Here is a 27963-nt window from a genome sequence, read left to right as displayed (position 1 = left end):
ATCTAGCCCAGATAGCTGGGTCTGGGATAGATAATAGATGTGGTAACCTAGGGTTTCCCCACAGTGGCGTATAGGGGGAGAATGTGTTAGGTGGGTTGAGTTTAGCAGTCAGTTGTTCCCAAACCTTGACCGTCGTGCGCATGGAGACTGTCATTGCGGCCTATGCTCTTGGGCCCCTGAACACTAGGTTACTCAGTGCCGAGTACGACCCCAGGATGGCGGCCTCCAGGTTAACTGCCGGGTTATTTCGCGACTGGGTGAACCACCAGCGTACTGTTACCAGCACCACTGCCCAGTAATACTGTTTAAAGCACGGCAGTGCCAAGCCGCCTGCGGAGAGGGGAAGTTGTAACACCGTTTTAGCCACCCTAGGGGTCAGCCCTGCCCAAATAAAGGAGTTGATCACCTGGTCTAGTTTTTGAAAAAAGGAGGTAGGGATGGGATCTGGAGTATATTTCTAAAGACATAGAGGAACTTGGGAAGAAATGTCATTTTGAGAAGGTTAATCCTCCCTACCGGTATTAAATGGGAGGGACTTCCAGGTCAGGCATCTGCGTGAGTTCGTGTAGAATAGGGTAAACATTATCCGCTAGGTAACAGGAAGGCTCTTTCTGTATTTCAATGCCCAAATATCTGAATTTAGAGACCGACTGTAGTGGTATATGGGGAGGAGGGAGGAGGGGCTGCCGGGACAATGGCAAGAGTATGGATTTGGTCCAATTGGTCCGGAGAAGGACCCAAACAGGTTAATAACCCGCAGGGCCTCCTCCAGGGAATTTGAAGCATCGGGGAGATAGAGGAGGGCATCATCTGCATAGAGGGAGCTCTGTTACCTCAGTGGGCCCACCTCCATCCTCCTTGTGGCCCCAGATGACCAGATGAGGATGGCCAGGGGTTCGACAGCCAGGGCAAATAATCCCGGAGACAGTGGACAACCTTGTCTGGTTCCCCTGTGCAAACTAAAGGGGGGTGAGAGTGTGCCATTGGTTCTGACTCCCGCAGTGGGATTGGCATACATTAGCTTTATCCATGAGATAAATTTGGGCCCGATATTAAACTTCTCCAAAACTCACCAGAGGAATTCTCATTCGACCGAGTCTAAAGCCTTCTCGGCATCTAGGGAGGCCACCACCCCAGGGGAGTCCGTGGCCACTGCATGAGATATATTCGTATATAACCGACGCAGGTTTATGTCAGTGCCTTTCCCTGGCATGAAGCCCGTTTGGTCTCCATGAACCAGGGAAAGGATGACCGAAAGACGGTTCGCCAATATTTTTGTAATTATTTTAGCATCAACATTAAGGACTGAGTAGGTCTGTATGACTCACAGAGCTCAGGGTCCATTCGTGGCTTAGGGATCACCACAATCACAGCCTCCGACATAGATGGGGGAAGAGATTGATTCTCCAGCATAGTCAGCAAAAGCTCATGGAACTGTGGGGCTAGGGCTTCACTGTTAGTTTTATAAAATTCGGCCAGTAGACTATCTGGGCCTGGGGTTTTGGCAGGCTGGAGTGATGAAATCGCCAGTTGCACTTCCTTAGGGGTGATTGGTGCATCTAGTTTGGCATTGTTAGCCTCCGATAAGGTAGGGAAGTCTATTTGAACTAAGAAGTCCTGTAGCGAGTCCAGTGTGTAGTTTACCCTAGATATGTATAAACTTTCATAGTATTGTGCAAATCTAGCATTTATCTGGACAGGGTCTGACTGTATGTGTCCCTGGTCATCTTTAATATTTGCAATGTGTGCCACAGTGGAACGCTCCCTGGCCAGCCACGCCAGCAGCCTGCCCAATCTCTCCCCTTGTTCAAATATCCTCTGCGACTGAGATAGCAATAGTTTCCGAGTCGCAGTGGCTCTCATCACCGAAATTTCACGGTGAAGCGTCTGTCCCCGCATCTCTGGTAACCACATAGCTAGACTCCAAACTCTGGGCTCTACCCTCTGCCTCCTCCTGGCGAGCCTATTGCTTTTCCTGACCTTGCTAATTATTGTAGAGTATTGTCCCTGTGTATATGCCTTATAGGCATCCCAAATCATTGGAGCAGGGGCTGTTCCCCTAATTCTGTATCCAGTAAGAGTCAATCTCTCCCGCAACCTCAAGGGCTACACACTCATCAGTTATCCAGAAACCAGAGAGTCGCCAGAGACTACTGCCCACCGGCGAGTCTGTATTAAGTTGTAGGAAAAGGGGAGCGTGATCAGAGCGACCACATGGAAGGACTTTTACCTCCTGGGTGCGTGAGTGTAAGAAGCCGCTAACGTAGAACAGGTCTATTCTAGAGAAGGAGGCGCAAGTGGCCGAGTGACAAGTGTATTGCCTTTCTTTGGGCTATCGCCACCTCCACATATCACTGAGGCCATATTCATCCGCCCATCTTAACAGCGGGGAATCAGGGGTTACATCAGTGCAAAGTTTATCCATACTGGAATTAGGGGGCATATTAAAATCACCAGCCAATAACACAGCTGCAGAAGGGTACTGCGCCAGTATAGGAGTCAACTTATGGAAGACAGCCAGGGAGGCCGGAGGTGGGTTATACAGTCCAACTACAACTAGTTCCATCCTGTCACACATCGCATGAATAGCAACATACTTCCACTTGGGATCCAAATGGAGATCTAGGAGGGTGAAGGGTAAAGATTTGTGGACCAGGACGCTGACTCCCCTGGAGTAGGTGGAATAGGTAGAGTGGTAATAGGATCCCACCCAGGGCTTCTTTAGAGCTAGCATCCTGTTCCCAGTTAAAAGCGTCTCCTGCAATATGCAGATGTGGGGGTTGTACTTTTTAACGTAATTGAATACCAAGGAACGTTTTATTTTGGAATTGAGGCCTCGCACATTGCAGGACAAGACTTTAAGTAGGGTCATTTGGGCATCATGGGGAATATCTGACAGCCTTAAAGTTGTAAAAAGTTTGTACAGTATAGCAGTATTTCTAAAATGGGATGTAACCATCCATGTACCTTTTGTTGGATAGACTTCTCCTTCTAGTGGCAAGAAAGCAACATTACATGTCTTACATTTAGCTAGCAAATCGTAATGATCTAGAAAATAAGAAAAGAAACAAAAAAAATAATAAAACTAGAACTTGGAGTAGAACCAGTCACTCCGAAACCCCCCTCCCCCACCACCCAAACTATGGGGTGCCTGATCCCCATAACCAATCGTGGCAACTGCCCACGGGGCACGCGAACAGTGGAGCACCAGAGTGACAAAAGTCTGTGCTCAAAGAGTCTAGTCAATGAGACAAGAATCAGGATAAACGATCCCTGCAGATCAATGAGTCTCCCAGAGTGACCTGGGGGTAACATTCTTAAACTGGAACTTGTTGCAAACCTGAAACTTCAAGCACCTCTGTTAGGAGTATTGACAGGGTCAGAGGGCTCATTCCATCACAGTTAGCATATAATCCCTGAGCAATCACAGTATACACGCACCACACTTATTCTTGTGAGGAGACAGGGGTTAGACAGTCTCAGGGGGATGGGTGAGCTGATGGAAAACAAGAAAACTCAAAAAAGACATAAGCCAGAAAGTCAGCTGTAGAAAGAGGCCTATGCTGAGCATAGGATCCGGGTAACTTGAAGAGTAAGAGTAATCACATTAGCAGCAGGTTCATCCTCTTGGTAATGTTTCCAGCCATCTGGATACCTCTTCAGGAGAAGTAAAAAAAAAAAAAAAAACGCACAGATTCCCCATCTTGGACTCTCAATCGGGCAGGGAACAGCATGCTGTATTTAATCTTGCGATTACGTAGGTCCAACTTAATTTGATCAAAGGATCTTCGCATCTTTTGTGTATCGACTGAATAGTCAGGGAAGATCATAATCTTTGCTCCCTCATGGCGGAGTACCTCAATCTGTCTCGCTTCCCTCAGGACCAGATCACGATCTCTGAAATTCAGTTTTAGGATAAAAGTACGTGGAGGAGCTCCCAGGTGGCAGGCATTCTGTGTGCCCTCTCCACTACAAAGAAATCCGAAAATCGGGCATTAGGAAGGAGGGCCCGCAGCAGTTCAGTAAACGTTGTGGGGTCTTTACCTTCTACTCCCTCAGGCAATCCCACTATCCGGAGGTTGTTCCTTCGGTTCCTGTTTTCGGCATCTTCTGCATGTGTTTCCAGGGTCTTCATTTTGGTCTGCAGCGTGCAGAGCGAGACTCCATGTGCTTGCAGCGTGTCCTCCGCTTCCCCCACTCTCCTTTCAGCTTCAGACAATCTGGAGCGAAAACAGTCCATATCTCTGCGGATCAAGCTGCATGGATTCAATTTTCCCTGTCAGGGTAGTTTGGCAGGTGGTAATAGCCTGCATGAGGGCCTCAAAGTTGGTCTGCTCCCTCAGGCCAGGATCAGTGTCCTCCGTCTGAGATGCCATGCTGACTGCTTTGGCGGGAGACGGCCATGCAGTGGAAGATGGAGTTTTAGAAGTATTGCGGGGCTTACGAGACAGCGGAGCGTATTTCCCTCTGGGCATGCCGTTCCAGAGAGGATCCTGTACCTTTTGGGTCTGGTTCCGGGTGTTATTCTGCAGGGAGAACGGATAATAGGCAGCCAGGTCTCAGAGCTCTCCTAAGGCACGTCTGCTCCGGTGGCCATCTTGGACACGCCCCCCCCCCGCCCGCTATCTTTAGCAGCACTGTTCTAACACGGCTCTCTCTCTCCCTCTCTGCGGCTACCCCCCCCCTTCATCACCCTTCCTTCTTTCTGTCCCCCCTTGCCCGACTCCTCCTCCCCCCCCCCCCGCTGGCACCCTGGTTGAAAATGGACGGACTTAACATACTCCCTTAATGCGAAGGGCCTAAATACGCCAGAGAAACGATGAATGCTTATGAATGACTTAAGACAGGCCAAGGTGGATGTTGCCTTCATCCAGGAAACTCATTTGGTCCATTACTCTATTGGTCCACGGACATGGTCGGATCATGCCCCCATTTTTCTGACATATGCAATCCCCAACAACCTTTTCCACGGCACTCGCTTCTGGCGTCTCAATGAGAGCCTTTTACAAAGATCAGAAGTCCTGGATTAAGTAAGGAGTTGAAATCTTACTTCCAAATAAATACGTCGGTGGACTGTGCTCCAGGGACAGTATGGGAGGCGCACAAGTCAGTTTGCAGGGGGAAGATTTATAAAACACAGCCCTTGCGTGTAAAGAGAAAAGGGAAAAGTGATTGGAAACGCTCCTCAGTAAATTACATACAGAGACAAATCAAAAGCTCCAGCAATCCCCTGGTGGAGGCAGAACTTACATACCTTAGAACCCACATCAATGACCTCCTCAACTACAGGGCCAAGGCGGCGCTACAAAAATGCCGCCTCACAATGTATGAATCTGGGAACAAATGCGGGAGAGTTCTAGCCAATGCGGTCAGAGACATTAAGACGCAAACATATATTCCTCACATTACAACGCCAATGTGAGTCAGTTTACTGAAACAAATAACTAAGACATTTCGAGATTACTATGAAGCCCTATACAATATCCCGACCTCGTCCAACTCTGCTTCTTGCATAGATGACTATATATCTTCTGCGCTGATGCCTACGCTATCTGCAGAAAGCGCAGCAGATCTAGATACCCCAATCACCCAAGAATTGGAAATAGCAATTGGTTCTATAAAACCAGGTAAAAGCCCCTGGATCTGACGGTTACACTCCAATACTACAAAACATTACTCCCAATTTTGAGCCCCCGGATGATTGCTTTTTTTTTTTTTTTTTTTTTTTTTTTTAAATCTTTATTATATCAATAAGAAAAAAAAAAAATACAAAAGTTACAAAACATCAATATTATAAACCCTTGTTGACATTCCAAAAACCCCAAAAAACCATCCCCATATTCCCCCCTCCCTCCTCCCCAACCCCCCCTCATCCCTCAGGTATACTCCGTCTATTAATCTTATATCTTAACTCATAATTACTTCGGCGAATCTCTTTGATTTTTTGAAGACTTCCCACTTGGCCCATTTAGCTCAGTTAACCTCGCCTTCCCCTAACAAAGAGTCTGCTGCCTCAGTCTTCTCTAAGCTAAAGGTTTCATTAACCCTTGTTATCTATTCCTGGATCCTAGGTCCCTCTACCTCCTGCCATTTTTTGGGATTAAGCTTTTCGCTGAGTTCAAGAGCACAGGAATTATAGAGCATTTGTACCCTCTGTTTGAGCCCTCTGACCCATGGACCAAACAGACCAGATAACTTTGCCCGTAATCTCCTCAATCAGCTGAATTACTTCCTGCCAGTATCTTAATGATTGGGCAATCCCACCAGAGATGTGCCATCGTACCCAGGGCACTACATCCTCTCCAACAGTTTGAGGATTTGTCGGGTTGGAATCTACTGATTTTATCAGGTGTGGCATACCACCTAGCCAGACACTTATAATTAGTCTCTATCATTTTCATATCTACTGCCGAGCTATGTGTTGCCCTTAATATGTTCTCTACCGAGCTTTTGCTGCAGACTGATCCCCATTCCATTTCCCACTTTTTAATAAATGAAGAGTGCTTCCAGCCCTACTCCACTCACCAAAATTTTATACAGTGCTGAAATATTCCTCCTTGGCATTGCTCTTAAAAAGAGCTTCTCTATCTGCCTAAAGTTTTTTTCATCTCTTATAGGTCCAGGAAGACTTGACAAAATGTGAGAGCTGACCTTACCGCCACCCATTTACTTTCAATAAGTCTGTGTACAAAGCTAGTTCCTGAAAAGTGATAATTTTGCCTTTCTTTGTGATGTCTTAATTGTGCTTCCCTATTTTTTTATCCAGTTTCCACCCAATGCCCCCATCCCAGGGGTAAAAAACTCGTTGTCTTTTAAATAAATTAACTGTGAATTGTACTCCCATTTTTAGAGTGAATCTAGTCCCAAATTTTAAATGTGTGGTGTGTTATAGCGTGTGAGTTAGGGCCAAGGTTCCTATAGTGAGGAGGATTCCAAATCAAGCGATTTAAACATTACTTAAACCCATTTCCAAATTAACTCATCTTTTAATAACCCCCCCCCCTTTGCCCAATCTATTGCCCGTGACAAAACTATTGCATTGTAGTATTTTTTTAAAGTCTGGGATAGTGTGTAAGCTATCCGTGGTTTATTATTCCAAAGAAATTTACTTATTAATCCGCCTAGTGTTCTAAAGTAGGTTGGTGCCAGTGGGATTGGGAGCATCTGCATTTTGTAAAAAATTTTTGGTGCTAAAACCATTTTTACAGTGTTTATTCTTCCGATCCAAGAGATCGGGCAATACGATATTCTTTATTTCATGTTTAATTTCACCAATTAATGGAATAAAATTCAACAGAAAAATCTTCTTGAGTGAATTGGCTAATTTTACCCCTAAATATTTGATATTTTCCCTCCAAGGGAAATGGAACACCTTCCTAAGTCTAGCGACTTCCTGTCTATGTTAATATTTAGGGCTTCCGATTTACCGATGTTGATTTTGTAGTTTGAAAGCTCTCCATACTTCTTCAGGGTGGACAGTAAGTTTGGGATTGTGATCCTTGGTTTAGTGATAAAGAAGAGCACATCATCGGCGAATGCCGCCAATTTGTGCTCCTCTTTACCCATCATACAGCCACTAATATCCGGGTTCTTACGGATCGAAGCCAATAAGGGCTCTAATGTCAAGACAAATAGAAGAGGAGACAGCGGGCAGCCCTGCCTAGTCCCGTTCTTTATACTTTGAAGACCAATTAGCAGTAGACTATTATTTTTTATAACCACTAGCGGCCATGGATCCTTTTAATTACTTGTCGAATAGACAAATGGACCCTGAATGTATTTTTTCAAACAAACAGTCAAGAGATGACGGTTTGTGAGGAAGATTTCTCGGGGATGTTAAAAGCGCTAGAAAATCTCCTCGAGAAACAAATTAAAGCGTGGTGGGATGTGTTTACATTTGAGCACTACCAGAGAGAGAATTTGATTTTTAGAAGCCTGAGGTGGGAGGTATCCCCTCAGGATGGGCTAAATGACCCCAAATATATGGAAGAATGGCTGGGATTTTTTAATAGAGTGGGAAGGGAGCTACAATGTCTTGTATTAAATAGGAAACAGATCAAACTAGGATTAACGAGAAAATTAGGGTGCTACAAGAGAAATTAGAACCAATTAAAGAGTCCAACCAGATGAAGGAGTTCAATAGTAACATGAAGAAGAAATTAGAGAAAATAGATCGTGAAACGCAAAAAAAGAAGGTAAAGAAATTCACCAGGGACTCTAATGATTTTAAAACTAATACTATCTATACATGGCAGAGTACTAATGTCAATAGTCAGGAGGAGACGGATGTGGGGCCTAGTCAGGAGTCAGAATCAACTATAAATAATCCTCCCCCCAAACCTGCCCAAAAGAAAACAGGACAAAAGAATCTGGGAAATAAAGGGGGAAAGGCGCCTTTGGATACTATAAGAAATGGTGATAACCAGGAAAGAAATATTAATCAAGGTGGCAATTACTATTCCCCTAGACCAGTACAACAAGGGAGGGGAGGATATAATTACCAAACACCATACCTTATAGAGGGAATACCTCCACAAGGAAGGGGAGGGTACAATTACAAATCACCTGGAGTATATAGAGGGGATATTCCACGATTCTATAACCCTCCACATGATTATCAACAGTGGAGACAATACCCCCCGCCCAATCGATACCCGTAAATAGGTAATGATGTCCCGTTGTCCTAAAAAAAGAGTTATTATATGTTTGTTGGTACAACAGGGGAGGGAAAAGGGGTACACCGAGAGGGAACCCACGTACAACATATCGGAGAGGTGGAGGGAACAATGGACCCCCACAAACTCAAACCATGGATACCGGGCCCCCACCAAGAGAAGGAGGGGATGTAGGGCAGGAAAATCTAAGCAACCCAAAAAAGCGGTTGAGAGATGTATAAACATGGGCATCTACAATTTAAGTGGGGTTGAATTAGACCACAAAGAGTTAAACCTCTTAAACATGGGTCTGAAGTGTGCACCGAAGAAGACAATGAACACATTTCAGATGTACATAGACACACATAACTTCATTAGATCTATGAACATAAAGAAATATTCTTTATTTCTTGAGCCACCCAGCAGAGGCATGAACTAGAGCCTCTGTGGTGTCCAATAAATTTTTGTTATCGAGTTACTCGAATTCGCCACTAAACGTAGTTACTTCTGGTTTGACCAGCAATTTTATCTTCAGCTACGTGGCGTGGCTATGGGCGCTAAGTTCGCCCCTAGCCTCGCCAATCTATTCATGGCGAAGTGGGAGGAGGATGTCGTCTATACCAACAGGGACCCATCCCTGGTGGTCTGGGCCCGGTATATTGACGACATCCTCCTCCTTTGGAAGGGTAGTGTTGAGACGTTGGATTCATTCTTTGCACGCTTGAATGACAACGATCGGGGCATCTCCCTATCCCATACAGCTAGCAATCATAGAATCAATTTCTTGGACCTTGAGATAGAGTTGCATGATGGCGTTTTTCAGTTTAAGACACACTTTAAGGCCACAGACCGGAATAGCTTCATACCACCTGATAGCTGTCACCACCGGTCTTGGCTTGACTCGGTACCGCGGAGTCAGTTTCTTAGATTAAGAAGAAACTGCTCAACCACCGACTCCTTTACATTACAATCGGCACTCCTTAAGGCCAAGTTTATAGATAAGGACTACGATCCCTGTCTTGTTGAGCGTGAATTCCAACATGCCCTTGCAACCAATAGGGAATCCCTTCTGGCAGATAGGCCCATGAGAGAACCAGATGACACCTTTAGGTGGTCCTTATTGACCTCCTCTTCTAACCAACACAGATGCATCAAAGCTATCCTTACCAAACATTGGGACATCCTCAAAAATGACCGTATTTTGGGCAATGTGCTACCTGATAAGGCCAAAGTTATCTTTAAGGGAGCCCCAAACCTGCAGAGCAAGATTGCCCCAAACATTATCAACCCTCCTATACGCCAACCCCTCTTCTATGAGATGGATGGATTTTATTCTTGTAGGAGATGTACTGTTTGCCAGCATAACTCAGGCGTAGGTAGAAAGACAGTATCATTTAGGTCATCAGTTACTTGCAGGACATATTCAATCAGACAATTCTGCACTTGTACTACCAGTTATATTGTGTACCTAATTACCTGTCACTGCGGTAAACAATATGTGGGCCGTACCGTTCGTTCCTTTTCAATACGAGTGGCGGAACACATTGCACTCATTAAAGGGGGTGACACTAAACATACTGTCCCCCGTCACTATAAGTTACAACACAATCGTAGGATTGAAGGCACACAATTCGTGGTCATTGACAGATATGTCCCTCCTTGGAGGGGCGGGGCCATGACCAGGGGTGTGTCTCGTTTGGAGACTTACTGGATCCATGAGCTCCGCACACTCCACCCATTAGGTATGAACGTTGAAGTCAACAAAGCCTAAGGTTGACATTACATTTGCCCCTTCCCTGCATTTTTGTATTAAGTTTTATTTATTTAATGTGCATATATATATTTTTATGTACACTGCATTTTTCTATTTCTTGTTCTTATTCATCTGATTTCTATCACAATACCTTGTATATATGAATGGTTAATTTTCTTATAAGAACACCATTCTGTCCTACGTTCATTATACATATAGATGATGCCTTTTATATACTTGTCATATGTTAATTTTATATGTAAACCAGCTCCAGGAGTGTGCATTTTTATTGATGGTTATAACACTCCCACCCCCTTTACAAATCAGTTTTTTTCTATGAGAGTCCAGGTTCTTTTGTGTCATTTTATTCATACCATTTTTTGACCTGCCAACTTTCTTGTCTATTTACATATTTTTTAGCAACACTGGTATGCACTAATCAAGTTTTTCAGATGTCATTGTACTCGTACACTGACATTCACACATCACGTTCATCTTCCCCCATGCACTGCTGGCGTTATGGCCCGTAACTACGGCCTGTTCTTTTCTACGTGGTTTGTTACTTTAGTAGGCGTTCCCGGGGCCTTGGCTTGTTACCTTGGATACCCAGTCATTGGCATCTTACCCGCCCCCTTTGGAGGCCTGTAATACACTCGCACCTATACACTTCCCCGTACGCCGCACGGACTTCGACGTCATTCCGTCGTCCTTTCTCTCGACACATGCTCAGTACACCGCAAGCTCTTGTCGGTGCGTGTGCACATCATATTTGTTGTATCACTTCACGTAGATTTATTTACACACTTCCACTTGGGACCAGGGATTATGTCCTCTCTTATACATCATATAGAGGCTTTTCACCCTACTTTGTTTTTATTTGAGTTTGCCTCACTTCCGGCGCCTTTCATTATGAGGCGTGGAACGCATGGCGGCCGGCGTGGAACGCACGCCGTTCGGCCATCTTCCCCCGATACCGGAAGTGACGTTTTGAGCGTCCGTGGAGCCGTTTTGCATAATTTTTCATGGTTTCTTTATATATACTTTGCTGGCTAAAGTGTGGAGATCCCCCCAGATGACGTCTATGCAGACGAAACGCGTCGGGTAGGACCCCACTGTCGCCATTTCTTTACAGCGCTGTTTTTAGCTATTTTCCATGTAAGTGTTTATTATCACTTTAATAAATTTTAAATCAATACGGATTTACACTATTTGGCCCATTCTTTCTCTCCTCCATACATTCCAACACGGATTTGAGCATCACGACCTCTGTGCCTGACTACGTCCAAGGAACACAGTCACGTGGAAGCTACTCCATCATCCCTGCTCTTCAGCATTCGTTCCAGCCCAGCACCACCCAAGCCTGTTTGACCCCACCTGGCGTATGCCTTGTCGGGTCCACCAAGTCTGGTAAGCCTCCTCATTGTCATTGGTGGTGTGTGGGCTCTCTACATAGAGGATTTGTACCACGGTCAAATATTTGCTCCAGAGGATCCTATATCTTATTTTTTAATTTTCTTTAAAGACATTGTTGTCAGCATTCGAACTTTGAATTGCTAGCTCTTCAATTTTACATACTTTTTCCCCCCCTTTTTTTGAGCGCTACACTTAATTTGTATTTTTGTGTCCAATAAATTGGACAGTGGCTTAAGAAATAGATTGATTTTCAACCCCCAGGATTCCAAGTAACCACTTTGTGGAAGTTTTTAAAAAACTGGTACTAAATGATATTGAAGAACTGCCACCAAAGAAAGGGGTGAATCCTCATATCAGAGAAGGTATAAAATCCCTGGAAAACAGAAAAAATATAATAATTTGACCAGCTGATAAGGAAGGTGGGGTAGTAGTTATGGATAAGTCATTCTACCAGGATCAACTAGTGGAATTAGTGAGTGACCAGATCACTTACAAAAAATTAAAATCTGATCCCACTGAATCATATAGTTTTCAATTGGCAGCGTTGATAGATTGGGGGTATGGGATAAAGGCCCTAAGTCCCAAAGAAAAAAAAAAGATATCTGGTACCAAGTGCATGCCGGATACCTGTTATCTACACGCTGCCTAAAGTCCATAAAAATACTCAGCACCCCCCTCCTCGACCTATAGTCAGTGGCATCGGATCGGTGACCGCTAGGTTAGGGGAATATTTGGACAAATTTCTTCAGCCTAGTGTAAAAGGAAACCAGAGCTTATTTAAAGGATACCTCGGACCTGTTACACTTATTGGATCAAGTAAAATTGGATCCAGCTGCAGTTTCATATCTATAAAAAGGCTGATGTAGCCTCTTTATACACAATTATACAGCATGAGGATGCATCTTTGGCCCTGAATTGGGCACTAAGTAGGAGAGATGACATCCCATATGTACAGAAGAGGTTTGTGGGACATGCATTACTTTTGGTTTAACGGGCAGTTCTTTTCCCAGCAGGTTGGCGTGGCGATGGGGGCAAAATATGACCCCAGCCTCGCCAACCTGTTTATGTCTGAATGGGAAGATAGACCGGTGTTTAATATCAATAGACCCCAGTTGAAATTTTACCGTAGGTTTATTGACGATATTTTGTTTATTTGGGAGGGATCTAAAGAGTCTGTGGAGGAATTTTTAGAACATCTGAATCATAACACTAATAATATTAGATTAGAATATCAAATTAGTGATAGGACTATTAATTTCTTGGATGTTACTATAGAAAAAGACTCCAATGTACTTAAAACTAAATTATACTTTAAGCAGACGGAACGCAATAGTTATTTGTCCACTAAAAGTGGTCACCATCCGTCTTGGATAAGGAATATTCCAAAGGACAGATATTGCGGATTCGTCTGAATTGCACACAGTTGGATGATTATTTAGTGCAAGCAAATGTCTTGATGGAGAAATTCATACAGAAGGGGTATAGCGATGAGAAACTCACAGGAATAATTCAAGTAGTGGCGGAAATCCCTAGGGAGCAGTGCTTGAAGAAGAAAGAGCCCCAAATAGGTGATAATCAGCACCGAGTTTTATTTTGGGGTTCCATTGCCAGTATAGGGAAATAGAAAGTATCTTTAGAAAATACTGGTATATCCTGTGTAAAGATAGACACTTAAGGGAAATACTACCGACACAACCTAAATTTATATACAGGAAGGCCCCAAACATAGGTGACCAAATAGTTAAGAAAATCTTGGATCCACCTAGCCCAGGATCTCTGAGATTTGATTTTAGGGGGTTTTATTGCTGTAGGAAATGTGTTTGTTGCAAAACAGTGAGTATCAGCAACAGGGGTATCACTAGTGTCACCAATAGGGATGGAGAGACCTTTGAAATTAAGGAGTTTAGTACATGAACCACTACGCATGTGGTCTACCTTATGTGGTGCCCATGCGGCCTTTTTTATGTGGGGAGAACCAAGAGACAATTGAAGGTTCGGATAAATGAACATTTGACCAACATAAAAAATGGATATAAACACCACAGTGTGTCGTGGCACTTTAAGGAAAAACACCAACAAGACCCATCTTTGCTACAGTTTTGTGGCATTGATGTAGTGCACCCCTCCTGGAGAGGGTCGATCAGGATAAGGGACCTATCACGGAGAGAAACGGAATGGATTCCTTTTTAAAAGTTTAACTCCGAGAGGACTCAATATCGAACTAGATTTGAACGGTTTTATCAATGATTTTTAATTTGATTAATGTTTTAATTAGAATTAGTTGGAGTGATGTAGCACCCATCAGAATAAGAGATAATTTTATAGGAGATTAGTAAAATAGTGTCATTTGATTTAGGGATAATGCATATGTTAGGTGGAAAGGATAATGATAGCCCATAGGTATGAAGTCTTGGCAGGTTTACCATATGTAAAAGTTCACACATGGTGGTGTGTGGCTAGTATAAAGTAATAGAGAGGTGTATACCTGTTGAGGGATGGGTAAAGCACAGTCACTTTATGGGGGATCACCCAACAAGAATATAGAGTATATTCCAATAAAGAGGGAAACATCTGAATATAAGGAATATAGGTGTGATCTATGCATTTTTATGTTGAGGGGGGAATTAAAGATAAATTTTTGACCGACACCGACCAGTGGTTGTTGGGAGTGAACCCCAGGAGCTCCTGTACCCCAGATTATACATTGACACCCACCAGGGATTATTGTGAATAGCCCCTGGTGAACTGTACACCCCTTAATATACACGGCACCGTATAGTATATGTGGGGGAGGGGTGAAAGTGACACAGGATTTATAGAGAATATAACCTCTGGAAGACAGAAATGAGATATGAATTATCCATCCATGAACGCACAAGTTTAAATGAATTAGGATTACCAAATTCCAGCCATTCAGAGTTAGTTTTATGGTTATATAGTGCAAATGTATTGGTAATAATATTTTTAATACTAATCTATTTTAAATATTGTATGTTATGAATATGCGTAATTTTAAATGAGTAATTTTCTTTGTACAACCACATTTTATATAGATCCTCCATGATCAGTGGGAAGGGGAGGTTGTTTTATGATGTTTGGTTTGTTTTAGCAATAGTGCTGAAGCAACCATTACGGTGTGTGTAATATTCGGGGTCCGATACTCAGATTTAGAATTAGTGAAGAGAATATTGTAGAATGTTTAATATTAGTAGATTTAAAGATGATTGACATCTTAGTAGCGCACATCTATATGGGGATATGGAGCGGGGCAACTGGATGTGACAGTGTCTATTGAGCGGCAATCCCAAGCAATGGGGGTTTGTGCTTACGGGGAAACGAGGAGTGCGCAGGCGCGATGTGTTACGTGGGACGCATGCGCACTGTACGCTCCGCTGTCAGTGATTGATGGGAGGACATATAAGGATTGATAAACACTCGGGGTGGCCTATCCCATGAATAAGTCACAGGAGTGACGAAACATGTCGGGGCGTGGCCGTGCAGTGGTGAACATCGTGAACGAATAACGTACAGAGGGACGAGCGTTGCGGTGTAACCATACTAAGGGAGATGCCGGTCTTAGCAAGCGGGCGAGCGAGAAATGGGTGAGAGAATCGGCTCAGACGCCTGCTTATCTCGGGTCCGCCGTGACCACAAACCCTCAGGAGATATTATAAGCTGCTGTGCATTGTTTATACAGTGTGATGTGGAGGTTGCTGTGCATAATTTACAGTTTTAAAGTGTGAGTTTAAAAACTGGAGATTTGTTTTTAGTGTGTGTTAATAAACTGGTTGTATGTTATCACACTATTTGGAGCATTTTTTATTCACATATGGAACGTACTCTACACTTTTCTTTGGATGGATAAATTTGGTGGTCTTATTCTGGTGACTTGGAACCATTAAGCTTTTCAGCCTTACACGTAAGTGGGGGCATTTAGAGCTGCTGAGTGATTTTTCATTGGGAGCGGATTCATGAAAGACCAGGGTGTGGTGAAAGTTTTTGGAAAGAAGATTTAGCACATGGTGTTTGGACTCAAGGCACGAAGTTTAAATGAACTTTACCCTATCACTGGGTCACTTATTTTCATATATGCTATAGTGCACACACCAATATTTTATTATATTTATTTTTTTCATATACTGTCATAATGACAGTTGTCCTGCAGCATTGATAATTTATCACAGTTTGTAATTTTTTTTGATCACTTGATGATAGATATATATATATATATATATATATATATATATATATATATAGATATATATATATATATATATATATAGATATATATATATATATATATATATATTTTGTATATACAATTTCTATATGTAAATTCTTTATTATTGGTGCACACTTGAATAGGTGTTCACGAGTTGTAGGAAATAGTCACTATAAGGGTGATTATATGTATTGAGGGAGCGCCACTATTTTTATTGTCACGTGTGATTCACGTATAGACACGTTATAGATAAAAATTTATATGGTTTAACAGATTTTTACAATGTGGCAGCTGTAGCTAGATATTCACACTAATATTTGTCATTTAATTTAGTGGGTGTTCACTCCGAGGTGCAGTGGTGGGCAACAAGGTATAGGTGGGCTTTTATACTTTGAAGACCAATTGGCAGTAGTCCCGTTCTCCATTGTGAACTGAGCTGAGGGTATACTATTTAGTTTAACAAAAGCTGCGGGATGATTGTACAAAACTTTAATCCATTTCAGTATAGTTGGACCGACTCCCATGACTTCCAGTGCTTTAATCATGAATCCCCAGTCTTCTGTCAATAGATGCTGAGAAGGCATTTGACAGAGTAATAGACCTGGGGATTCGCCCATTTTAATAGCCTCCGAAATAAGGAGAGACCGCACCCCATTATCCCTCCCCTCTCTCCCTGGAATAAAGCCTACTTTCTGCCTTTAACTAGGAGAATTGAGCCCTTTTACATTATAAGTCAAACCGTTAAATTCCGTCACACCAAGTATTCCAAACACAGGCCTTGTTCCCAATGCAGGGTCAAGCCATTTACATTCCCCTTACATTCCCCTTGAAGTACCTCTGCGGGATGTGGTCACCCCCCCTTTCCCTCCACCCCACCCATTTCTTTCATCTTAGTGTTCAGGTGTTCTCCTCGCTGTTCAGGTAAAGATCTGATCCTTAAATTTTGCCGCCGATTTTGATTCTCCTGTTCTTCCAGCTTGTACAGCATCTCACGTTGGTCTAATTGAAGTTTTTTTATTTGGGTTTTTAAAACTATAAATTTCTTGCGCCTGTTGTTCTACCGCTCCCTCCACCACTTCCACCCGTTTCAACAGGTGACCCATGTCAGACCTTATATTAAGGATCTCAGATTTTATTGCGTTTTCTAATTTACCCAACATATCCTGCATTTCTATTTTAGTTGGGAGTGAGTCCATAATCAGCTCTTCCTCCTTACTAAGATCCGGATCCCCATCAGGGGGTGACCCCTCTCTGGGGGCCCCCCCTTTGAGCCCCTCTATTTTTTGCTAGCTCTTTCTTCTTCTCCTTTGCCCCTTGTTGTCCGTTATCCATTATCGAGCTTTTCAAGCGTGCTTCTTTAAAGGCATTTTTAAATCGAGCTAGAATTTAAAAACTCTCTGGGTTTTTTAGGTTCCGCCGCTTTTTGAGAGCGACCTCTCATGTTCCACTCTTCCCGGCTCAGCGTCTGGCTCTCTTAGTAATTTCTAGCGCCCGTTTCCCCTCTTTGCGTCCCCCACGCTAGACTTTTCCAACTGCACGCTAAACTTTTCTTTACTTAAAAAGGTGCCCTGAGAATATAACCAGAAAGCAAATTATAATAACCAACAGGCTATAAGCAGTTTAGTCCCTCTGTTAACTATTTACTGTCAAGCCTTCAAGAAAACGTATTAAAAGCCAGAAATGGGGAAATGATCTCCGCAGCGGACACTTAGTAAACTTTTCGCCCCGAGATGCAGGCACAGTTTGATGCTGCACCCCTGATCTCAATGTCCTCCTTGACAAATAATCCTTAAATCAAACCCTCCACTTTCGGCCAACCGAGTCTTATCAGCATCCAATCGGCAGATTGGGTAGGTAATAATACGAGACCACACCACAATATATTATTTGCTCAGAGATTGTACACAGGCTGTGAGCTATAACGTCCGTATAATAGATATCAGCGTCCGCTGATCCTACCTTGAGCACGCCGATGTTTTCAAAGGGGACTTCCGAGGGAGGTGCAGATCCCGATCACCAGGGGACTCTTGAATACATTTCCAAGAGTTGCTTCAGGGCTTCGGCTTCCTTAAAGCGTCTCAAACAGTGGGGGGGTCTGTGGTAATGGTGCTTCTGTGGATCCTCCAGGAAAGAGTGCAGGCTGCCATGGGGAGTTCCCGGGTTGAGGGCAGGACCAGGGCGCCGGGTGCAAGGAAGGCTCAGCGGTGGCCTGGACGCTCCACAGGACGATCCAGGTGCGTTCTCTTCACACAGATCCAGTGATGTTGCAGCCGCTATCCTCGAACTCCGGCCGCCTCTTCCTGAGCGTCTCCCCCCCCCTGCAGATCAGAGGTGGACATTTACTGGGTCAAACACAGGCTCTCACCCTGTGCTGCGCCCGCTGCCATCGTGGATCAAACCTCCGTCCTCCGCAGCGCCGCCGTCAGGCCCCTCCCCCTGTCGTAACTCGTCACATCCCGCTCCCCCCCTCCATGAGATGGTGGATGATTGCTTTTTACAATGACCTGGGTCAGACAGCAACCTTTCATAGAGACTCCCTCAGGGCACATATTGCCGTTATTCCAGCAGTTACAGACCCATTTCCCTCCTAAACACGGACCTTAAATTGTTCACCAAAATTCTGGTAACCCGCTTAGCCCAACACCTGCAAAACCTAATACATCTTGACCAAGTGGGCTTTATCCCCACTAGAGAGGCCAGAGACCGTACGACCAAGGTTCTGAATTTGATCCACATAGCGACTCAATCTCAAACTCCATCGGTCTTTGTAAATACTGACGTGGAAAAGGCGTTTGATCGCGTCCACTGAAAATATGTTTGTGGTCTTAACCGCTTGCCACCCGCCAGCTGTCATATGACGGCCAGGTGGCGCGGCTCTCGTTCTGGGAGGGCGTCATATGACGCCCTCGGCCTCCCAACCCACCAGGGGGCGCGCGCGCCTCCAACGGCAATTGCGCGCGCGCCGTGTCACTAGGCACCCAATGCGCGTGCCCGGCGGCCGCGATGTCTGCCAGGCACGCGCGGTAACACGGCAGGACGTGGATCTGTGTGTGTGTAAACACACAGATCCACGTCCTGTCAGAAAGGAGAGGAGACCGATCTGTGTTCTCAGTACAGAGCAACACAGATCGGTCTCCTCCCCTTGTGAGTCCCCTCTCCCTTCAGTTAGAAACATTCCCTAGGAACAGTTAACTACTCGATCACCTAGTGTTAACCCTTTCCCTGCCCGTCACATTTATACAGTAATCAGTGCATTTTTATAGCACGGATCGCTGTACAAATGTGAATGTCCCAAAAATGTGTCAAAAGTGTCCGATGTGTCCGCCGCAATATCGCAGTCACAATTAAAATCGCAGATCGCCGCCATGACTAGTAAAAAAAAATAAATAAAAGTGCTATAAATCTATCCCCTATTTTGTAGACGCTATAACTTTTGCACAAACCAAACAATATACGCTTATTGCGATTTTTTTTTACCAAAAATATGTAGAATAAGTATCAGCCTAAACTGAGGAAAAAGTTTGTTTAAAAAAAAAAAAAAAAAAAAAAAAAAAAAAAAAAATGGATATTATAACAAAAAGTAAAAAATATTGTGTTTTTTTCAAACTTGTCCCTCTTCTTTTATTTATAGCGCAACAAATAAAAAACCGCAGATGTGATCAAAATAAAGCTCTATTTGTGGGGAAAAAATAATAAAAATTTCATTTTGGTACAGTGTTGCATGACCGCGCAATTGTCATTCAAAGTGTGACAGCGCTGAAAGCTGAAAAATGGCTTGGGCAGGAAGGGGGTTAAAATGCCCTGTATTGAGATGGTTAAAGCACATCAGGCTGTCCACTTGGAGGGTCATTGACTGGTGTTGAAATTGGGACACAAAGCTGTGGACACAGTTGGAGCAGGGACAGACTCGGGTCCCACTGACAGAAGCGATCTGTTGCTATGACCACTTGCCACCGATACTAAAAAAGCACCCACTCATAGGAACAACACTCCGCATAGGCTCCCAAGCCTGCTTCACACATTCACTGTCTACTCCTGACTCACCCCTGCTCCCTATCATTGGTAACCCACAGTTCCCTCCAGGACTAGATACACAAGTCAGAGATGTACTGCACGCTGCGAATCGCACAAGGACACAAAATTTCTAATGAATGACGCATGGCCCTCTTTGGAGGCATTAAGATGTGACACAGGTCCCTTTAAACTAGCATTCTGGCCCGCCCTTCAATTGAGACACTTCCTCGCACCGATACCGGATCCGCAACATTTTGATAAACCACTCACGATATTTGAGGAGTACTGCACGACAGAAGAGCTTTTCAAGGGTTCTGTGGTTAATGTACAACTTCCTGAACTCCGACGGGTAACACCACCTTGAATTGTATAGGGAAGGGGAAATTGTAAATGGGAAAGGGACCTAAACCATACCTTTTCAGCGGACCAAGTTCAATGTATCATCAGATCCGCCTTAAAACCCTCTATCTGTACCAAAATACAAAGAGATCAACTATAGGCTGTTAACCAGATGGTACTACACTCCACACGCTTTACATATCTGCTACCCTGATACATCCGAACAACTTTGTTGAAGGTGCCGGGGTGACAGATGTACGTTGCTGCATGTGTTTTGGTCGTGTCCAAGGTTGGTCCGTTCTGGTCTACGATCAGAACAATTTAGCAATTTACGGAATATAGGATTCCGAATGATCCAGCCTTCTTTTTACTGCACGTCTCTGACAACGGCAAATCTATACAAAAAAAAAAAAAAAACAAAAAAAAAACAAAATTGTATGTCACCTACTGAATGCCGCAAAAGGCCTGTATCCCAATCTGTTGGAAACAGACACCACCTACAGTGACACAATGGCTCCAGAGAGTAGAGGATATTAGAAAAATGGAGGACTTAGTTCTCACCGCAAAACAGGAAAAAGTACAATAAGACTTGGGCGATATGGAAACAATTTATCTACTCTGCGGAGGGAATTGCCCTTAGAGCTTCCTAATAGAGCATACATTTTGAAGGTTTGAATGCCGGAACCGTGCCATTTCAACCAGGGTCCTAGTGAACTCTCTTCCTTTAACTCCCCTCCCAGTCCTTCCATTCTTCTCCCCCCCCCTTCTGACTTTTTTTCTTTTCCATACTCTTTAAAAACATTTATAGGCTATAAGACTAATATGGAGAGCGGGTTAGAGTAAAAGCAGGGACATGGGAATTTTGATTTCCCTGCCCCATTTACTCTATTGAAGGGAGACAGAAGCTGTAAACAAGTAAAATGTTATATCACTCATAATGTATATTTAAATCACTGTACCCCTGTGACAGTGTTTCCTTCGCCCTTCTCTCCAGAATTTTGTACCCATTATGGGTTTTCTTTTTATGTAGCTGTGATATGTATGAATTAAAGTGCCTTTGCCCATGTTGGGCGTTAATAACAACATTTTTTTTTTTTTTTTCAAAAACACACCACATTGGTACAGCATCACAATATGTTCACAGTAAGCGTAAAGAATTACAGCGTTTGGTACATAAATACACAAGTACATGTTCAGTTTTAAAATCTTGAATGTCCAGTTCTAATAAAAAGCTATTGCATACACGTACAAAGTAATTTGGTTTCATTATTACATTGTTCCAAGTACAAGATTTTATTTTCCCATTCTCACACATGTCAAGTATAGAGAAGTAGCTGCTCACAGATTATTGGAGAAGCACCAGATGTTCCTCACCTTGTCATATTCGCTGGGACGAACCCTATGCTCAAAAATAATTTTTGGATGACATGGTATGTATGGGTACCGAGAGAATTTTAGACATTATGCATTTTTAATAAAAAGGACTTGTCAAAAACAGTCTTTTTTTTCCTTTTCTTTTTAACACTACACTGCTTTTTATTAGGGTGAATGGGTACCCCATACTCACTCCCATTTGGGGGGGGGGGGGCATTGCAATTCTGATAAGCCCTCTGCCCGCAGACCCCCACCAGTGATGTGAGGGGACAAGGTGCCTTGGGGTGGGACATGTTAAGGTCACGTGGCCTGGTATTTGTTTAAGCATGGTGTTTTCCCCTCAAAAAAGGGGAGGGGTCACGCCGTTTTTTTGTGTTTTTTAAATAAAAATTTGAAGCAAGGTTTCATCTATACCAGAACCACAGGAATTGTTTTTATTAGCTAAAGGACAAGCCACACTCATCTCAAAGTCAGATCCCGTACATTAAAGTCACATGGAAGTCAAACCAAAGTCACAGGGCAAAGTCGGATGAAAAGTGAGCGGCTTTCGTATTGCACCAGCCTAAATATCTTTGTGGCAGCAGGGGCAGGTAGCTTTGATCATGACAAGTGAGTCTTGTGCATAATATTATCGAAAGAGAGAGGGGGGACACAGGGAAGAAGGAAAAATGCTGCTCACCCCTAATGATTGAAAAAAAAAGAAAGAGACAGATTCCCCACTTGGGGTTTTTAGGCAGCGAAATGAAAAGGTAAAAAGCCAATTCATAAAAATGTATCTTTATTATACAAAAAACTTTAACACACTGGTTAAAAAGAATGAGCTCCCATAGGGTGTGTATTGATATATAACACTCAACACATACACTGTCTATATATGTTTATGACAACATGACATGTGCGTTGATTAGGGCAATAATAAAAAATGGACCTGACGCGTTTCGACCTGTTCAAGGTCTTCTTCAGAGGTCAATTTTGCTAAAATTATATCAAGAAATGCATGTGTCAAAAAAGGTCAATAATTATTGAAAACAGATACATGACATATCAGTACAGCATATTTACCCAGTAATGAGTGTTCTAGGCCCAGGAGCTTCTTGTTGGGTAGATCCCTTTAAAATTGAAAGATTGCCCGTTCGCCTTCCCCCGGAGGTCTCATGGCATCCCCGCCATGGCCCCCGCCACCAGGGGAGGGAAATCCCAAGGAGATGTGACTTACAAGAGGTCACACTGTGAGGCACCCCCTATATACGCAGGCCACCCGGTCGGTCAGATAGGGAGGACACCTGCAATGACAACCCAGGGAAAGAGAGAATAATAAAAGTGAAAATAGTGTGTGTAATGTATTGGTGTGCACTCCAACATAAAATCAAATAGGTGCAGGAAATGTGTATATGTTTGTATCTGCTTGGTTATGAGAACCAAGACTACCTATATCCACCCACTGCATGGGCTGTGGCCCATGCGTGCCGGATGTATGTGTCTGTGCGTACGAAAGTCCGCACAGGCATGTATGTACGTGTATGCATATATACATACATATATATACCATAATCGTGGTTTTAAAATACCTATTTTAATAAGAAAGATATGGCGGAGTGCACACTAGGGTAGAAAAGTTATCTAAATGAAAAGGAGGTAATAGACAATGAAATTAATACCTCAACCCTATAAAAATGTGTAAAAGGAATAAAGAATGTGATTGATGGCAGATGAAAAAAGGAAGATGAAAGAAATTGTGGAGACCTGGGACATGAATCCACTAGTGTGGACATAGGGATGTGTGAGGAGTGAACACACGAAAAAGGTGAACAACAAAAACCAATACAAAATAGTGAGTGTGAAAACCAGGTGAACAGTGCCCACTAGTGAGGGAAGAAATGTTTATCAGGTGTGCCGAGTGAATTACCTTGTATGCAAGGTAAAGGAAGTGCAAAAATCACACTATGTTGCCCAATATTGCTTGCACTCAGGTATGACCTGACCCGGGATAGGTCATTACCTAGAACTGGCTGAAAGCGCCTGTCCAGGTTACCATTTGGCAAGTCTGAAATTATAAAAAGAAATAAAATAGAAAATATTATAAACATTTGAGTATTTGGTATGTATATATATATGGTCGTTGTAATCGACCAATAATTAGATTATAGGGCAGCAAAAGTGCAATGATGTGAACAAAAAGTGTACTTACGATGTGAAGCCGTAGCGGAGACCACCAGCTGGACAGGAAGTGTGCAGAGTGATAAAGAAGAGATGAGGGAATGTATATAAGCCCTTAATGTTGGGGCGGAGCTCCAATGTAGGTTGATTGATGGCAGGTGTCAATGTGCCACTAATGAGACCGCTCCAGGGGGACCCAACATGGGGGCATGGCGGCCGCGAAGCGGCCTCGTGTGATCTCCTCGGCGTTCAGGGCGAGCAGGCGCCCCGTCCACTGACGTCATCGCCGTCGCAAATGCGTGACGTATCCGCATCACGTGGCGCGCGCGGGGCCCCGCGCATGCGCAGTGAGCGGAGACATCTGTAAGTCACATCTCCTTGGGATTTCCCTCCCCTGGTGGCGGGGGCCATGGCGGGGATGCCATGAGACCTCCGGGGGAAGGCGAACGGGCAATCTTTCAATTTTAAAGGGATCTACCCAACAAGAAGCTCCTGGGCCTAGAACACTCATTACTGGGTAAATATGCTGTACTGATATGTCATGTATCTGTTTTCAATAATTATTGACCTTTTTTGACACATGCATTTCTTGATATAATTTTAGCAAAATTGACCTCTGAAGAAGACCTTGAACAGGTCGAAACGCGTCAGGTCCATTTTTTATTATTGCCCTAATCAACGCACATGTCATGTTGTCATAAACATATATAGACAGTGTATGTGTTGAGTGTTATGTATCAATACACACCCTATGGGAGCTCATTCTTTTTAACCAGTGTGTTAAAGTTTTTTGTATAATAAAGATACATTTTTATGAATTGGCTTTTTACCTTTTCATTTCGCTGCCTAAAAACCCCAAGTGGGGAATCTGTCTCTTTCTTTTTTTTGTGCATAATATTATAATACAATCCTACCTGAAAATCTTCAAAACCGTGTTCTAGGTCATTTTTTTAATAAAAAGTTTGACCTCCAAGTCTGATGATCTATACCAAAAGTGGTTTAGATATTTTGTTCCCCAACCATATAAAACTGGTTATTTATATTTACCACTGCAAATACATATTCAGGAATAAATGGTCTTTTTTAAACTCTACATATTAACTAAAGTATACACCACACTGAGGTTTTTATTTGATTAAGCTAAAAGAATAAAAAACAGCCAAAGAATTATGAAAATAATCGTTAGTTGAAACTCTACTTAACACCCCCCCCCCCCCCCCCCCAGCAGAGTTCAAAAGTACAGTTCTACTCGGTTGAGGAAACACAAATCCTGATGGACTGTGCTGGGCAACCACCTCTTGAAACTTTTGCCTATTGCATATTTTCCTCCAGGTGGTAGAATCATCGTCTCCCCCTATGCGTTTTCCTGGAGAGAACTGGGAGAGGGGTGGGGGTTGAAAAATACAGACCAAAATTACAGATTTCACTCAGTTAAGGCTAGTGGACGCCGATCTCACCTGATGAAGTTCATTGCCAATTCCCAGGTCTTTAAGGGGACTTCTAGGAGCTTTCAGAATCTACAAGAAACAAAAACATATCAAAAAACAAAAATTACACACAAAGTGCAGTATACACATCCTTATTCACAAAAGTGCTGAGGTCTGTAGATTGTAAATGGAAGGTTTATTTATGCAGCTTGAGCCGTCAGGTGCAGGTGAGCAGCCCCAAACGTTGACAGCTATGTGTCCTAATTTTACAGGTGTGCAGGTGAGTGGTTGTGAATGCACACTGTGTTTAGGCTGCTCACCTGTAGGCCAGTCAAATTAGGATGAGTAGCCATGTCTGTGCAGCCACTGCGTCCACAAACACTTAGAAGGGCTTCCTGCACGTAGCACCTGGTGGCTCAAGCTGCATAACCAAAATGGCATCTACCCAAGGATCCTAAAAAAATATTGAATGCTGACATTACAAAGCCATAGTTTATTTTTTAGTGACTCTTTAATGACTGAAATAGTACCACTGGATTGGCACAGGGCCAATGTGATGTCTATATTTAAAAAAAAAAAAGGATCAAAGCCTTTACCAAGTGACTATAGACCTGTTAGTTTAACTTCTATATATCGGGAAGATACTGGAGAGTTTAATAAAAAGACCACATACCTGTAGATGAGTTCTTGCTGGGGGAAAAAAAAAAGCGTTTGCAAAAGCGTTTGACACAGTTCCCCACACACGGCTAATGTGTAAGGTAAAGTCTACAGGCTTGGAAAGATCAGTTTGCAAGTGGATAGAAAACTGGCTAAAAAGGCAGAAATCAGAGAGTAGTGGTTAATGATCCCGACTCTGAGGTTATTAGCAGTGTAGCGGTACCCCCGCAGGGGCTGCTGAGAATTGTGGTGCGTCTGTCACCCTGCCCAGCCCTGCATTCACGCTCAGGCACTCCAAGACATAAAGCAGTCAGTGAAGGTCATCACAGAGGACAAGGGGGCACCCTTTACATCTAGGAGGAAAAGAGTAAGAGCAAAAAAAAAAAAAAAAAAAAAAAAAAAAGTGTAGAATAGACCCCATCAAGAGGTGGTTCTGGCCAGCTTAGTAGATGTTTTTTTTTTTTTTTTTAAAGCAATCTACTAAGCTGGCCAGAACCACCTCGAGGGTTTTTTTTTTTTTTTTAAAGCAAAGGACTGGACTCTTTCCTAAATGTACATAACATAATATAACTGGGTACTTTTATAGGTAAAGTTGATCCAGGGAATATGAATAACCGATTGCCTCTCTGGGCATTTTAGGAAGGAATTTTTTCCCCTGCTGTAGCAAATTGGATCATGCTTTGCTGGGGTTTTTTTGCCTTCCTCTGGATCAAAAGTGGGTATAAGATTATGATTATTCCCCCCCCCACCCCCCCATCTTTTTATTGGTTGAACTAGATGGACTTGTGTCTTTTTTCAACCTAACTATAACGGTCATCTGGCCTCAGTTGATCAGTTTGCATCCCTGGGATCACTATTAGGACATTAGCACGAAGTGTCTTCATCTTCTATATTCAGTGCTGTGGCCACATCCTGTTCCCAGCCATGCTCTGTTGAAGCTCCACATGTGGAAGTTATACATGGTGTTGGAGCAGTACTAATATCTCCAACTAAAAACTGAGCAGGCAGGCTCTTTATTGCAGAAGACATGCGTTATCTTTTAAGCAATAAAATAAACCTACCTGCCCACTTCCAGTCTTCAGAACATACGTGCGCTGCTCAGCTTGCATTCCAGCACAGATCCTGTGTGGCGGGGATGACTGAACTCCTGTGCATGTGCAGGAGCGACATCATCACACACCAGCCAATCAAGAGGGCCACAGCCTGGAAGAAATTGGGTAGAGGACGCCAGTGCCAATGAAAAAAACATTTTAATATAGGACAGACTATTTTAAACTCACAAGATATTAGAGATTACAGTGCATGTGAAATGGTATAGGAAGTTCATCCACTCCTGGGGGAAGGTGGTCGGCTCACAGGTGGAGAGGCAGCTGATGTTCCCGGCTGCGCTGGTGGCTCCCAACTCTTCCTGGTTCTCAGGGGCGGCTGGACACATCACTTCTGGCTGGTGAGAGATTGAGGAGGAGCGCGTGTTCGGAGCATGCGTGCTCCTTCATCAGGCAATAGTTGTGGCCATGTTTGGAGAGGTTTTTAACCACTTGCCGACTGTCGATGTATGTCCAAACTTTGGCGGCGGATATTGTTGTTATGGCAGCAGGTATCCCCGTTTTCATGCGGCGGTCGGTTTTCAGATAAAAGTGGCCCCTGCGGCGGATTCGCCGCAAAATCACTTTTATCGGTGGCGGGAGAGGCCCCCCCCCCCTCCCGTAGCGATCCGGTGCCCTCAGCCGCTTACCGTAGCCGTCGGTAGTGGCGGAGGCGATTGCGTCAGTCTCCCTTCTGTGCCTGGAGACGAGTGAGGCACCCACTCATCTCCATGACACTGCTGGGCGGAAGCAACGTCAAAATGTCACTTCCGCCCACGCCTCAAAAAAAAAAAAAAAAAAAAAAGTGCATTTTAGTGTAAATATGAGAACTGAGGTCTTTTTGACCCCAGATCTCATATTTAAGAGG

General features: G+C 43.6%; 1 protein-coding gene across 1 annotated transcript in view; it reads right to left on the bottom strand.

Annotated features, from left to right (window-relative positions):
• KNL1 (kinetochore scaffold 1) overlaps window positions 1–27963 on the bottom strand; it is a 318489-nt gene that overhangs the window by 242830 nt on the left and 47696 nt on the right. The window contains exon 4 of the mRNA XM_073609599.1: window positions 25384–25443. Coding sequence (XP_073465700.1) covers window positions 25384–25443 — 60 coding nt within the window. The remainder of the gene's footprint in view (window positions 1–25383; window positions 25444–27963) is intronic.

This window comes from Aquarana catesbeiana, linkage group LG13, assembly GCF_042186555.1.
Source record: "Aquarana catesbeiana isolate 2022-GZ linkage group LG13, ASM4218655v1, whole genome shotgun sequence".
Lineage (NCBI taxonomy): Eukaryota > Metazoa > Chordata > Amphibia > Anura > Ranidae > Aquarana > Aquarana catesbeiana.
The sequence above is the reverse complement of the archived record's forward strand: the minus strand, read 5'-3'. Positions and strand labels throughout refer to the sequence as shown.